This window comes from Euprymna scolopes, chromosome 1 (assembly GCF_053919585.1).
Source record: "Euprymna scolopes isolate OS-2025 chromosome 1, ASM5391958v1, whole genome shotgun sequence".
Taxonomy (NCBI): domain Eukaryota; kingdom Metazoa; phylum Mollusca; class Cephalopoda; order Sepiida; family Sepiolidae; genus Euprymna; species Euprymna scolopes.
Window position 1 is genome coordinate 93,201,846 of NC_136482.1, and position 16,006 is coordinate 93,217,851.

Below are 16,006 nucleotides of genomic sequence, written 5' to 3' on the forward strand. Positions count from 1 at the left end.
AGCCTTAAATATGCACTGTAGAAAACCCAGAAAAAGAAAATTTCTACATAGACAGCACCTCAACGACCTTTAAAAACAGATTCTATGGTCATACACTATCAAAGAATAATAAAGCATATGCTACAGACACCTCACTCTCGGTACACTACTGGAAATTAATCGAGGCAAACAAAACACCTCTAGTCAAATGGAAAATACTTAAGAAGGCTAAAACATGTAATCTATATTTAGCAGGGAAACATGAGATTATTTAGTTTTAAGGACCCTGAAAAATTATTAAATGTAAAATTAAAATCAGCTATAAGCTACAAACACTTTGGAGGCTACGCTTTAAATAAGTTGTAAGAAACGTATAGCAATCCCCTCAGAGTAGTAATATTACAATTCATAACTCCTCACTCCCAATATCTTAATTAATAGATGAACCTAGGGAACAGTTAAAAGGATGCAAAGTAGTCGCTATACACCGTAAATTAATAACTATACTTACAAAAAACCGACATACCTCTAATTAATATTTATACTCACTGAAAAGTGTTGAAGAATAGGCTAGCATAAATAACTTGGCTAAATTAAGTAAGCAGCCATCCTCTCATTACCTGTCAACACTATCTCAAGCGCTACTGTTTAATACTAAACTAAACAGAGACACAATATGCCACCAACTGGATAAATGTGAGTGCACTTTGCATATGTAATAATTAAACACCCAAAAGCGAATAACTTAAATAATCCATGGGTCTAGCATGCTTGTAATTGGAATGTTGATATATACCTGCGAGAAGTATAATCATAATGCAGTGTGACATAAGCGAACCAGCCACATAATTGATCCCAAACAATAAATAAGTACTCTAACTAGAGTGCTTTGGGAATCGAATACTCCACCAATATATAGAAATATAAAACCTATTTCTATATCGAAGCATATAAACCTATAAAATATATTTATATTCTGGTATTGAGGAAAAGATAAACAAATCAAATGAAAGAATGACAACCATTGAAATTAAGTTTATATATTGATATGAAAACCTTTGCTGTTGTAATTATTCAGACATTGCAGTAGAGTGGAAAATATAAATCCCAGTATACCACCTTTATTTAAATCATATAAATAAGCTTGTATATGTGTTTACTGGCTGTTAATTTGACCATATGGACATATATCTTATAAATAAATAAATATATAAATAATTTGAAAACAAAAAATAAATGACCGTATAAAAAAAAGCAAAGAATAAAATAAAGAGCTGATCAATAAAATAGATGGATAATGAAGTTGTCTCCAGAAAAGAAAAAAAAAAAACACCACCATAAAAACCTTAGATAGGGATGTAACGACGATGAGGGTATGCTTTTATTGTAATGTAAACTGATTGAACTAAAAAAAAAAAAAATGTTAAAATACATTTTCATATGCCAGAGTAGCTAATTCTTCTGTTCCTTTTAATAATATAACATGCCAAAAGCTCTAATAGTAAAGTGCTCTTCTGTCTACATAATTTCTGTTTCTCTACAGTTTGCTGTTGGTAAGTATTTCATTTATGAAACAAAAACAAGCTTAAATGCTCCAAAGACAAAATTTTTATTTCTCTGCTTTCTTTAAAAAAAAAGTTTCTTTTTCTTCTTTTTTTGAAATTTTTCACTGAAATTTTCACTGAAAATTTTTGGTGGAAATGTGTTCATAAAACTGACAAATGCATTGTTAGTCTATAGCTCTTTTACCATTGTCATGTTTCAGAAAAATCGAGGATCTACAAGCCGACTTGTCCAATTCTACACAAAGAATTGGAAAGCTCAGCGAAATAACTGAACAGTTGAATGAACAACGGGACAAGGATAAAGAAACTCTCAGCAACCAACAGAAAGAAATGGAAAAGAAATTTTCTTCTCAACTTGAAGAAAAGGTAATTTCATTACTAGCCTTTTTAAGCATATATTTATCGGTAGTAAATAAAAATTAAATATATGTATATTAAAGTGTTGTAATGTACATTTTTAGTTATCTCAGATCAAGTATTTGCATTTTTTTTTAAAAATCCATTACACATTTGAGTAGAAAAATAACTCTTGCTTCCCTTATTTTGTCCATTAGTCCTCACATTTCATAAGGGCTACAATAATATTCATGCTGAATGCCCATAGAATGCCCAGCAGCAATATACTACACATGAAAGATGCCGCTGTGGAATTTTCACAGGTCCTGATAGTAAAAATTAATAATTTTAGCTTTTCTTTATGCATTTTTCTTTTCAGAATTCTGAATTAGAAAAAATTCAAAGCAAGATTATCAAGTTGACAGAGGAATATGAAACGGAAAAGAAAGAAAATGATTCTAAGAAAGACGCAGAATTGAATGAATTAAGAATGTCTTTGCAAGAAAATATCAAATCCCTGCAAGAATTGGAAAAATCTGAAGAATCTCACAAAAATATTGCAGAAGATTTGACTAATGTAAAGGAAACACTGATGGTAATTTGCACTTTGGTTTTAACTTTCTTATAAAATGATTTCTCTAGCTTTAAACAAAAATCATTTGGCATTAATTTTGAAATTGTTAGATATTAAGATATGCTTTTAGCGTTAAATGTAAAAATGATTTTTCAAATGTATGAAATGACTTAGAGCATGATAGTAATTTGCTACAAATTCAGCTATTGCCTAAAACAAAAACAGATTAGTTTATTTAGTCATATGACATACAAGGATTTAAAAAAAAAAATTAAGTTGCAGATCAGAACTTATTGAGGTAACATGTAATATAAAATTGACTCATGTATCCTCCTCTGATGATGAATAGATGCAATTCATTGATAAGGAAATGGAGCCATAGTCAAGTAAATAAAATATATACTTTAAGAAATTGTCTCTGTCCTCTTCAGACTGTTTTAAAGAGTATCCGGACAAAAGAGAATGTAGTCATCTTCAACCTTGGTCCTGAGAGGTGAATAACATCCGTTACCCCACCTGAAAGAGCTTCATTTAATATTTTTACATCTCTAGCTCATTCACGTCACCTTCTAATCCTTTTATAAAACTGGTGAATGTGAGTTATGTTGCTATTTGTCAAAAGTTCACTTTTTCTACTCATTAAAATCTATATTTGTAATAGTTTTATTCCTATGTTAGATGTTAGAAAAAGATAGTGTCTAATGCCACTAAAGTTTGTTTTATATTTTTGTAGTTTTATTTTTTTATTTCTATTTTCAATAGAAAAGTTAATATTTGTTTGTTTTAAAAACTCCTTTGAAATTTTATTTTAAATAAGACAAAATTTCTAGTCCCCATTTTTTTAAATCTAGCTATATTAATTTCAAGCAAATATATTAAAATAAATTTGGGAAAAATAATTATTTTTAAGTATTATAAAAAAAATTTATATAAATGAAAGGAAAATAACAATTCTGTATCACTTAAACATCTCAGGTTAACATTTATTAATTTGAATGAATCTGAAACCTGACACTATATAATTCTTGTTCTTCCTATAGTTGGTATATTTATCATTTCAATGACTTGTGAAGTGTTAAAATAAATGTTATCTTGCTGTAATATAATGGAGATTTGGTGTCTGTTTGGAACCAAAACTTTTAGTCTCCATAAATATTATGTAATATTAAATTTTGAATTTTCGATCTAAAAAATTCAGTATTATGATGCTAATGCTATTTTCTATGTTTCACCGAATTTGATTTCAATCAAAAGAACCAAAGTCATATTTGCTTGCATTAACATGTTTATTCTATACACAAAAAAATGGCTTAACAGAGTAAGCTTCATTTGCATAATGATTTTATAAAGCTGGTTGTTATGAATAATAAACTTGTTATTTATTTCTACTTTAAATTTATTTTGTGCAAATAAGGAACAGTCTAATCAATAAATGCTATAAGAAATGTCATAGTATTAGCTTATAAAGGCCACCCACTTGAATGCATTTAAACTAAAAGGTAATATATTTGAAGTCAAAATGCAACTTTGTAAATCTTGTTTGATATTAACATCCAAATAATTGGAAATAAGCACTCCAACATTAGGTTAAAACACCTATTTTTATACTGGCTCCATTTTTTTTTTCATTTTTTTTTTTTTATGCCAAATCTACACAATCAAGAAACATATTACATACCTTAAAAACCAATCAACCTGAAAATCATACTGAAATTTAGAAATATAACTATCAAAATTGATGAATATCATAGTTGAAATAAAAAGAATGTAAATTAAACTATTTGGTTCTTGTCCAGAATTCCCCCTATATTAAAAAAACCTGAAAATAAAGAAAAATCTGTATGATGTATGTACCCATGATAAAACAAGTATCATATTCCAAAAATCACATAAATGGATCAAGTATGTTTTATTTTTAAATTAAAAAAAAAAGTCAACTTTATGAACATTTAAGGAGTGACTGTCTCCTCTGCCATTTTGAAAAACAATCTCACAAAACAAGGGAAGTAACTCAACAATAATTCATACTTACTAGATTTATGTTGTAATGCCTGTGAATTCCCATTAATTGCTTCAAAATTATTTTCTATATAAACATAATCAATTTACATGATTTTTGGACTATGGCAATTTTGCTTCATCACAGTTATGCACATTATACAGAGTTTTCTTAATTTTTGTTTTTTTAATAGAGGGGAATTCTGGACAAGAATCAAATTTTGTTTCATGAATATTGAAATTAATACAATTCTACATAAATTGTCTTCACTAAAAATTTAAATTGTTTAAAGCTTCATGATTAATGTGTGCATAAGTATTTATAAATATTGAATCCATGTCTGAATGTTATTGAAATAGTTGTAACTTTCATACCTGATTTTTTCTTATAGTTTGAAAAAGAAAAACTTGAAAAGCAAGTGCGTCGTTTAGATGGAGATAAAGAAACCCTAACGGAAGAATTGAGTGACTCTCAGTCAGAATTGACTCGACTTAAGAATGAGTACCAAAGTGCTGACAGAGAGAAAGAATCATTAAAGGCTCAGCTGCAAGAGGCCCTCAAAGAAAAAGAGAAGATTTCCAGTGATAAAGAAGAGGTAAATTTTATTTCTTTTAATCTCTATTTCCATATTTGAAATATTAAAATTGGCCCCCACAAATTTTCAGACAAATTTATATAAAAAAATGTACTCTTGGTTGCGAAAATCTGCTTGAAAGTGCTAAGGTGAAGGTTTAACCAGCGTCAACTGAAATTTGTCCTTTTCTAAGTGAAGCTGGTTAGTCGTTATTTTCTGTTTCATCCATAAAATTTGGAAAATCCTAATTTACAGAGTTTTTATGCAAAAAAGGTCTTTTAAGTTTATCTGTACTCCTTATCAGATAATTAAAAGTTCTGTATACCTTCTTTACAGGTTTTTAATGTTTGTGAAAATTTAAATCAATTTTCAATAAGATTTTTCAACTATTTATATATAAATATATTAGGAGTTATATTTGGTAAAAAAAAAAACAAAAAAAAAAACAGAAAAAGTGCTCAATACGTTAGTAGAGCTAAATGTTTTTATTATTTCAACCTCTGAGGTTTTTACTTAAATCGTTACAAGTTGTTTCAATAGACAGAACAATAGAATTATCCTGCCGATCTCATTCAGACGATCTAAGCCAAAATAAATTAGAAGGAAAAGATCCTTTTAAATTATGTACGAGTATCAAAAAAACCAAGAGTTAATGTGCTGAAGGGAGACGGAGGAGTGAAAGAAAAAGAAAAGGGTTGGGGGGAGAAATATAGATTATATATATGATTAGAAATGAAATTAAAATGAATTAAAATGAAGAGAGGAGATTGTTTGTTAAAAGGGATAAAAAATATATCCATTATATAAAAGCAAAAATGTTTGTGTGCGTGTGTGCATTTTTTTTGTATGTCCGCCAAAGGCTGGGGGGGGGGGCTCGATGGGTTACTAATTCTTACAACTTTTTATATATTTTCTAGATTATAATATCTCCGATTTACAAAACGAAGTCGCTTCTATCTTTTATTTGAGCGACTTTTATGTTACAAAATTCGCGCTGTGATTTCATTTCTCTATGGCGTGATGTTTGACCTAGAAAAACAAGCGTTGACGTTCGCTTAACCTCCTGCTTTTTTAACCGTTTAATTTCAACCCTTCTCACTTGTCTGCCCTCTTAGCGTCGTGGTAAGTTACCAGGCTTTCTTTTCCAACTTCACCTCAAGACTTCGGGTTCGAGCCTACCTGCCTACCAAAACATTTTTTTTTTTCTTTTACACCTACAAACACCTGGGCAACGCCAGGCACCCCCGCTAGTATAATATAAAATAATATGAATGTTATATAAATATACCTGTGATATTGGAGTTGTTTACTAACAGATTATATATATAAAGTTAGAAGGATAAAAAGTAAAGTTACATAGGAACTTTATTACATTATTAAGGCAATAAGGGAGAAACCTCTTTCGGCTATGGCATTTTATTACTTCACAAATATATCTATCTATTTATTTATTAATCTATTTCCAGATGTTGAAGCAGTACAATGATATTAAAGCAGAGAAAAATCGTTTGCTTCAAGAACAGGCTCAAGTTCAACAAACAGTGACTCAGATAAAAGCCAAGTTGCAGCAGCAAGAAATTGAAGTGGAACAAAAACAAAAAGAAGTGAGTTCAACTTGTGATCTCTTTTATTTAACAAACATTTTGTTTTAATAGCTTTCAGATTTCAATTATATAATGAAAGGGGAGGAGTTTGACAGATATTAAAGACTCCGATTTTATATTCAAAGATTTTATTAACTTAATAAGTGGTAGTAGAATAAAAGGTGCTTATGCAGTATGGGGCACATATGAAAATTGCATTTCAAGTCAAGATTCTTCAATGTACTTGTGCATCGAGCAAAAATAAGTATCCATGTGATGCTATCATTGATGTTAGAAAGAAAAAAGTATAATAAACAAAAAGGAAATGAGTTTACTGGTTGATAGAAAGACAATCTATAGGAAGTTGTTCACCAAAGAAGACAAAACAAAGCTGGAGTTGGAGTATTGGTGAAGGTGTGGTGATTGGAACAAAGAAGGTTAATATGGTTAGAGTTTATGGTCAATTTTAGGAGTGGCAATGAGTTTTGTGACAGTTTAAGATCATTAGGTATAGTTGGGGACAATCTTGGGTTTGGGAGAGTTGAGGACAGTTGCAATTTGGAGATAATTGAAAGTATATTGTGGCTCAGAGGAAATAGGAAATAAATTGGTCAACTGACTGACGAACACAGTTTCAACAGTAGATGTGAAGAAATGTGTCGGAGTTCTTTTAGTTTTTTTTTTTTTTTATACTTGTGAACCCATATACAACCCCCCCCTCCCTCAGCAGCTGCCAATGTGAGAGATGACAGCACAGCAAGAACAAGACCATGACACATTAATGTTAGGGTCGTTGATCATTGTCGAAAGGGGTAGCCCATCTTTTTTTTTTTTTTATTACATCGTTACTAAAAATTAGTAACTCTTATATTTTAATTAAAAAAATAAAAACCAGTTTTATTTTTCTGTTGATACGTAATTTATTGGTTACATGACAAACTGACTTATCTGCTCCTGCTTTATGAACAAATGTGCAAAATAAGGAAACTGATTTTTATTTTTAATTAAATTTCTACCCAATAATTTTTCCTAATTTTTAATGGGATACTTATTTTTAACTTAATACATAGATATAAAAAAAGTATCCATTTGCTTTTCCATTTTGTAATTTAAGTTAAGCTTAATTTTGCTCTTATTATTACCATATGGAATATTTTTTATTTTTATGATTCTAACACACGTGAACACTACAAAGTCATAAAACAAAGTTGCCACGACTTTGTGTAATGTTTTCATTTTAATTCTTATACATGTACAGAAAAGATTATATATAGCTGAACATTTTTAATGTTTATCTTAGGGGAAAGAAATATTTTAACACATGAGAGAATAGTATTCTCTTAACTAATCAAGAATAAATGACATGGCGAACAGAGATCTTAGGGCGACATTTTGCTCTTAGTGATTATCAAAGTTTTCCTTTCAGGTATTACACTATGATCGGTGATCTGTTTCACGCCATGTCTATAGACAAATTGACTGAAAACCTTAATTTCTCTCAATACCAATATTCGTGACATTATCTATTAACGTCAAGATGTACTAGCTGATGTAATCACTATTCAGTATATGCAAGATGTAAAAAAAAACATTTTGTTATGCTCAGAATTGCTGAAGCATAAAACAGCCTCCATTGGTTGTCCGTTGTCAAGACATTGCATCCCTGAAAATTCTCATACTGCCTAAAATTCACCAAAACTACATCTGATGTCCCCTCTCTCCATACACATACTTTTGGTGTACCTGAGCACTATACACAATGATCTCATTATTATAATTGTTCAATGTTAGTCAGTGATGGCAGTTATTATTGGTGAGAAGATTTCTTAATTTTCTTTTCTGAAACTTAGTGGATGAAGTAAAATTATGGAACTTATGCTATTACTACCCAGCTGAATGATATCATTGTTGCCGAAGGGAAGAGTTTATCAGGCATGTGTACACATTGTGATAATGCATGGAAGTGAAGTTTGAGGACATATGTTTCATGGAGAGAACTAATATGAGAATAATATAATATATAAAGTGAGACCTAAAGACAAGCTTTAGATCAGATGACATCAGAGGAAGATTAAATCTGGAAAGTATATGGAGTAGTATGCAGAAGAGAAAACTCAATGATACTGCTATGTTGAAAGAATGGATGAGTTCTTGGATTAGTAGAGGTAGCAGGTTAAGTTAATAGAGAAAGACCAAGCAAAACATGATAGGAAATGGTAAGAATGGATTTCAGAAAAAGATAGATTAAGAACTGGTCAAGATAGGTTAGTTTGGAAGTCAATTTCTAAAAGCCATCCAACCAAATAGAATGTGATGATTAGTGTTTTCATAAAAGAATTTTTATTTATTAACCTCGTAGTAAGTACAGAACCAATATTTGTAAACTATTTTTTTATTCAATATAATGCTTTGGAGATTTTTTAGTGTTTAATGATAGTGATGAGGATAATGTTTTTTAATACGAAAATAACCAATATCTACCTTAATATTCTAGAAATCAAATTAATCATAATATTAACTTTACACTGATGAGTTTGTAAATATGTTTACGATTCAAGAAAACTTTACAGTTGAACATTTTTATATTAGGTTTCATTTCTATAAATAGTTCATGCATTTTAAAAAAGATGTTTTATTTTAATTTTGTTTTTGACAGGTTGTAAAATTGCAAGAAGAGTTGTCAAGTAAAGAGAAATCCTTGTCCCAATCATTACAACAGGAGGAAACTACTCAATCCTTGAATAAGGAATTGTAAGTAATTTTGTTTTTCATCTTTTCATTTTTTTTTTTTAAATGCTAAATACTTAAATTTGATGTTGAACAAGAACAATATTTATCAGGTAGAAATTTTATAAATAAGTTAGTGTTCTCTAACGAAAAGCACATTTTAAGACTAAAATAGTAAACTAAATAGTTTCTACTTTTCAATTCCATTGATAGTTTTGAATTGATTAATTATATAATATATATAAAGTTAGAGAGATTAAGTAGAGGGATAAAAGTTTTAATATTCTTTTTAACCTTTTCTATTTTGTTTTTTTTATGGCCCTGAGAAATGAAAGATAACCCTGCTAGTGTGTGTCTGTGTCTATCTATTGGCCTGACAAGTAATCTCCGGATCCACTAAACCCAATTAATTACAACATAGTGATGTTCATGGTCTTCGTCAACAAAAATGAATGAACGTCATCATATATACTCACATAAAATTAATATACAGAAGTATAGATTTATGCGTAAACTTTAAGTATTTACTTCAAAAGTGCTCAATACGTAGGTAGAGCTAGTTAGTAAGTTATAAAATGTGTATATATATATATATATATATATATATATATTAGTAGTAAGTTATGAAAATATATATGGCAATTAAGCTTCACAGAATATTCTGCCTTTCATTCTCATGAGAATTTGTCAGGCTGACGAATTCTCACGAGAATGAAACCTGGAATATTCTGTGTAGCATTTGCCATTTATATTTTCATAACTTACTACCTAGCTCTAACTATGTATTGAGCACTGTTGAAGTAAATACTGAAAATTTACGCATAAAATTATATCTATGTATATTAATTTATGTGATTAAATGAAGTAGTCATATATATATATATATATATATATATATATATATATATAGTATATTAATGTCCCCAGGCAACACATAGTAAATGTTACCTGCTCTATATAGATTACTGAGCACTTTGACTGCTATATATCATTTACTAAATGTATTACTGCATTGTAACCTTATATTTATTGCTCCTGTTTAGAGCATTACTGAAACCATCTAAAAAGTAAGTATGCCTCCATAGCAATACAGTCCTGGATATGACCTTAAACTATATCTAGTGGTAAGGCCCCAGCTTGTGGGCTTTGGGGAGTGTGGAGCCACCCTTTAATTGCCATTCTCCCAGGTTCACACTCTGACCCGGAGTGGTAGTACCTGTTAGGGTCCCAACTATTGGTTTAATAAAAACTGACTTGAAAACAAATATATTCTATTAAAAAAATTTTCTTCAAAATCTTTGCATTCGGCATTAAATAACCTGAAAAGGGTTGATATGCCGTAAAACAAAAACAACCAACCAACCATCCAGAGCAATACAAATCACTCTTTCTGAGTTTCTTCAAATCTGAAGTTAAGCTTAAGAAAGAAGTTATTTGCAAGAGGAACACATTAAAAAAAATTTTGTTTTCAAAATTATGGTAACTAGTTACCCTATCAAGGTTTTACAATTGGCACCAGTAACTACTGCACAGTTTACACGCGCACACACACACACACTTTTACAAAGGAATCACTCAAGGATAAGGATTAATGAGTGGACACTGAGACAATAGTATAGTGATTGTTAATGGTAGAAATGGAATTTGCTTTTAGATTTACGTACAGATAGAGAGTGGGGTAAAATGTTGATAGTGGTTGTAACTAGACGAATGCTTTTTTTTTTTAACTTTGGGCGGAGTGGAGGGCATAGATAGATTATATATATATATATAATGTCCTCCACTCCGGCCAAAGTTAAAAAAAAAAAAAAAAAAAAAAAAAAAAAAACGCATATATATATATATATATATATATATATATATATATTCTGAGACAGCAGATCTTGCATAGATAAAAGACTCAGTTTCCCATTGGGTAGTGTTACATAGATAATAGAATGCATTTACCTTTAAGATTTTACTGCAGTTTTACGGTATTACCAATCATCAAAAGTGTGTGTGTGGTTGGTATTAATTCTCTTTCTTTCTATTTATTCCAAATACTTTTTTCAGAGAAAATGCAAAAAGTGAAATTTCGAAGTTGCAATTAACAGTGGAAGAAAGTCAAAATGAGAAAACGGCTTTAATGGAAGAACTTCAAACGGCAAAGGAACTTTTGACTTCCAATGTGAGAGTAAGTTAGGGTTACTGCATTCTACAGTCATCAAATAACAATTTTTTTTTTTAATAATAATACAAATCTCTGTGTTTCTATATTCTTGAGATGAGAATTAATAATTCGCATTATTTGGATTATTCAGATTACTGTTCTCATCTTGAGGGTTATTCTCATAATGTTTTCTGTCATTGTAACCTCTGATTGTCTCCAGATGTATCTTGTTGAAATTCTGTGTAGATTCTCTGAGTTTTAAATATTAGTCCAAATAATACAAACAAAATGTCTCCTCTTTCAACTTAAGAACCGTCTTTTTCAGTACTTCTAACTTCAAGACTTGCTAATCTTAATTCTTTTTTGAAATATACTATTTAAATAATTAAAGGTTCATACGATACGTGTTGAAAATGATATATGAAAACACAAAACAATTGTTTCCAAATCTTACAATCAATCAAGATATAGAAAATTACTTTACACTCATGAATTAATTGAACTAAAAATGTTAACTGAATAATAATGTCCAATCTATTTTAGTAATATTTTAAAGATTTGTGCTAAAACTTTAGATCTGTTAATGGGTGCATTAAATTATATGTATATATTCAACGAAAACAAGAAAGAATATGTAACAGAACAGTGGATACGATAATAAATGAACAGATAAAAATAATGAAACGAAATATAATTTGGTTAATTCCATTTTATGGTAATGAAATAAAAATCCTCCAATAATAAATACTTCCCTAAAATTATAAAAATGAACAATTTTTAAATCTGTTTATTATTGTTTTCCAGACAGTAATAACAAAAAAAAATAACAGTAATAACAAGAGATAATGGTATTAATACTGATACTAATGCCAATTTATATGGAACAATCACGTTGACACACCGGTTCTTGCCAGATCACTGAAATAAAGCAATGATGAGCCTGATTAGTACCAGATGGGTGACCATTTGGGAAGGCCAAGTGCTGTATATTCCATGCTGAGACGCTGAAATTTCCAGGTTGGTGTCTGGGGGCACATTTAATTCACTGGGAGAGTTGAAACCCCAGTCTCTGTTAAGACATGCATGTAGGAGAAGGAAAAACTCTAATGTAAAAATCTGGTGTATACTGTCTACTCTGTTTTGCAGCAGCCATTGCACTGATGAAGATTAACAATTGTGCCAGAAAGTGTGGTTGGTTCTGCAGAACGCCTTTACCATTATAAACAAATCAATTGTGGATTTTCAAAGAACTTAGTTGTTGTAGTGGAGCTCATATGTCAAAATCGATGAGAGGGTTCATCAAGAATGCCAATTTATGTAACCAAATAATCAAAAGCAATTGCCCATTCCTGATTAACATCTAATGTAAGATACAAATCAACCGTAAATAACAATATTGACAACGAAGAGACAGTATATTTGGGAGCTCCATAAAATCTGTTTTAAAATAAAATAAAAAAATATATTTTTTAAAAAATACTATCTAAATATGAGAAAAATAAAAACAAATAGAAATCGATATTACTAGTAAATTTTAAAATTAGCACATTGTAAATTATGTTTAGAAAAGAAAAATTATTAAACAGAAAGCAGAAATTTTTAAACGTAAATGTGAATATTTGCTTTATTATCTACTTATTTTGTTTAATCAGGACTTAAATAATAAGGCAAATGAATAATATTTTTATAGATGTTCTCATGTCGTAATTGAATTGAAACTGCCAGTATATTTTTATTGCATTACTTCCTCTGTTTTCTAGACGGTGATAGATGATTTGGTATCCCCGACGAAACATCTTCCAACAGAAGATGTAATATTATAATATTTTATATTATTTATTAACATTTTAGTATGAACAATTTTTACATTTATTTATTTTTTTTTTATTTTATTTTTTTTTTTTTTACAAAGGCATCACCACATTATCAAGGCCCAGAGGCCACTAAATGTGTAATATCTATTTCTTGTAAATGTTAATTTTTTTATGTGAAGCCTTCTTAAAAGTATATAAACGTATTTCTTTACAGAAAAGTATCATTCTTATGTGAAAATACTTATAATAATAATAATACAAATATTACTACTAATAATAATAGTTCGTTTAAGAATGTGACAAATTTCTTCAGTTAAAATATCTCTTGGAAGATGTTTTGTCGAGGATGCCAAATTAGCTACCATCCTCTGGAAAACAAGGGAGGTAATGCAAGAATGAAATGTCTCAAGATATTTGCCGGAATGCCAAACTGCCATATACTATTAAACACAGGTGAATATAACTCTTCATCCATAACACTTCAAGTTATTAATTTAGATTGAAAAGGAAAAATTCATTTTCAACTTAAGTGAAACTCTTCCCCCATTGTTGGAACAGGATCAAATATTTGTGTTAGTGATTATATAGATAGAAAAACAAACCACCCTGTAGTTAATTGCAAGATAAATTTTTTAAAATAAGTATGAATCTTTAACAATATATTTCAAATTGATTTACAAGTTTAAGAATATTCTCATGCTTTAAGTGAAAATAACTGAGCTAACGTCATGCCAAATACATTTGAGAAATTGATGTTGGAATTTTAACCTTAACATTTGATTTCAGCTAGTTCAAGTTTACATTCAAATGCATACAAACATATGGGATATGAATATATTTATGACAATCAGATTTACTGTGAAACTACATCAAGATAAAAAAAAAAAAAAAAAATTTAAACTGTCCTTTGGGAAGCTGGACTTTTCCCACATTAAAAAATGGCCTTGTGTTTTATTCCGTTCATGTGGAGAGGCAAGTAAATAGAAACCTTTTAAACCAGATATAAAGCAAGGCAAAAGAAGAAAAAGGACAATAAGAAAGAAAGCAGGAAAATGGGTCAGAAATTATGAATCGTGAAGGACAGAGTGAGCAGGTTGATCTTGTTGCCAATATCGACAGCTAAGGCAAAAATCTGGACAGTGTTTCCAAGGATTGGATAGGTAACCAGAGAAAAATTTTCAAAACCCAAACAAAAGAGGAAGAGGGAAGGATTAATCAGCAAAATGAATGCCTTTTAGTAGCATCATAAAAAAAACAAAAGAGCTTGGTTTCTCTTAGAATGATAGACATTAAATTGCATTAATCATTTAAATGTTATATTGTAATATCATTCCTATTGCAGATGTGCAAGCAATTATTTCTTCTACATGGTTTCATCTGCAAGACCTTACCTTGAAAAACTAATTTTATATGACTTTGGTATCAAAAATATAAATAATGTATGTTGCATGATTTCAAAAGAAGAATCAGTACTTCTGACAAACCGACACTCATGCTATCTCTCATGGTGATTAAAAGATTATTGTTCAGTATCCAGAAAAAAAAACATAATACGACTTTATAAAAAAGAGCAAAGTATTTATTTGCTGTATTTGTACACATAAGAAATAGTTTGTTTTTTTTTGTTTTTTTTTTGTTTTGTTTTTTTCCACTTTTCATTAATGACTTTATCACCAGATATTCTCAAGTTAATGCAGAGTAAATAGCCTTTTGTTTTTATCTGTTTTCTTTCTTTTTTTTTTTAAGTTCTACTGAAGTCATGCTCTTATTTCTGTCTTTTGTGCCTTTATTCCTTATTTTATGGACAGGGCCCTGTCGGTGGGGCATTAGAATATGCCGAATGCCCCTCTGCAGAGGGTAAAAGTCCCTCAATGGGGGTCCTGGATATGACCTTAAACTATATCCAGTGGTGAGGTCCCAGATTGTGGGCTTTGGGGAGTGTGGAGCCACCCTTTAATTACCATTGCTCCCAGGTCCACTCTGACCCGGAGTTGTAGTACCTGTTAGGGTCCCAACTATGGGTTAAATAGAAACCGACGTGAAAACAACAAATATATTCTATTAAAATATTTTTCTTCAAAGTCTTTGGATTCGGCATTAAATAACCCGAAAAGGGTTGATATGCCGTAAAACAAAAACAACCAACCAACCAATCCTTATTTTATGGACAGAACACACCCATTCACACCCATTCACAAAGGTGTTCTCTTCTGATATGTTACTAATCTAAAAATCATCTGCTCATTCCTTAACACACACAGAGATAAAATAAAGTAATTCCGCTAAAACACGTGATATTTAAATCCACCTGGGCCATTAAGTTTTGCATTATCTTGCATATTAAAGCATGTAGGGTCAAAAGATCAAAACTATGCTGTTATCAAATGTTAATATACAAACATTTACTCACCCGCAATCATCACACTTTAAGCTGTAAGCATACCTCTCTTCAATAGTTTCTACTTCCTGTCTCCATTCAAGGGAATTAACTCGTCCTTCATTTAACATATTAACACTTATTACATGTAGATTTAATTCTACATTTTCATCAGAAAGCATTTTTTTATGTTGTTGCTGCAGCAGTTATACAAGACCTTTTTATTGTTTGCAACTGTTTAACTCTTGAGGTGTGGGTTTTCTTATTTCAGAAAGCTGACGAAAAACTTGAGAAAAAGTTGAAAGACATCCATATGCAGTAAGTTTAGT

At 30.0% G+C, this 16,006-nt stretch overlaps 1 protein-coding gene across 25 annotated transcripts in view; it reads left to right on the plus strand.

The window, feature by feature from the left end:
• Nucleotides 1-16,006, plus strand: part of LOC145246641 (uncharacterized) — a 370,950-nt gene that overhangs the window by 322,167 nt on the left and 32,777 nt on the right. For all 25 annotated transcript variants that reach the window (XM_080108757.1, XM_080108775.1, XM_080109282.1 and 22 more), the window contains 7 exons: nt 1,745-1,910; nt 2,260-2,475; nt 4,845-5,048; nt 6,494-6,631; nt 9,267-9,361; nt 11,390-11,510; nt 15,949-15,995. In XM_080108757.1, the coding sequence (XP_079964883.1) occupies nt 1,745-1,910; nt 2,260-2,475; nt 4,845-5,048; nt 6,494-6,631; nt 9,267-9,361; nt 11,390-11,510; nt 15,949-15,995 (987 nt within the window). The remainder of the gene's footprint in view (nt 1-1,744; nt 1,911-2,259; nt 2,476-4,844; nt 5,049-6,493; nt 6,632-9,266; nt 9,362-11,389; nt 11,511-15,948; nt 15,996-16,006) is intronic.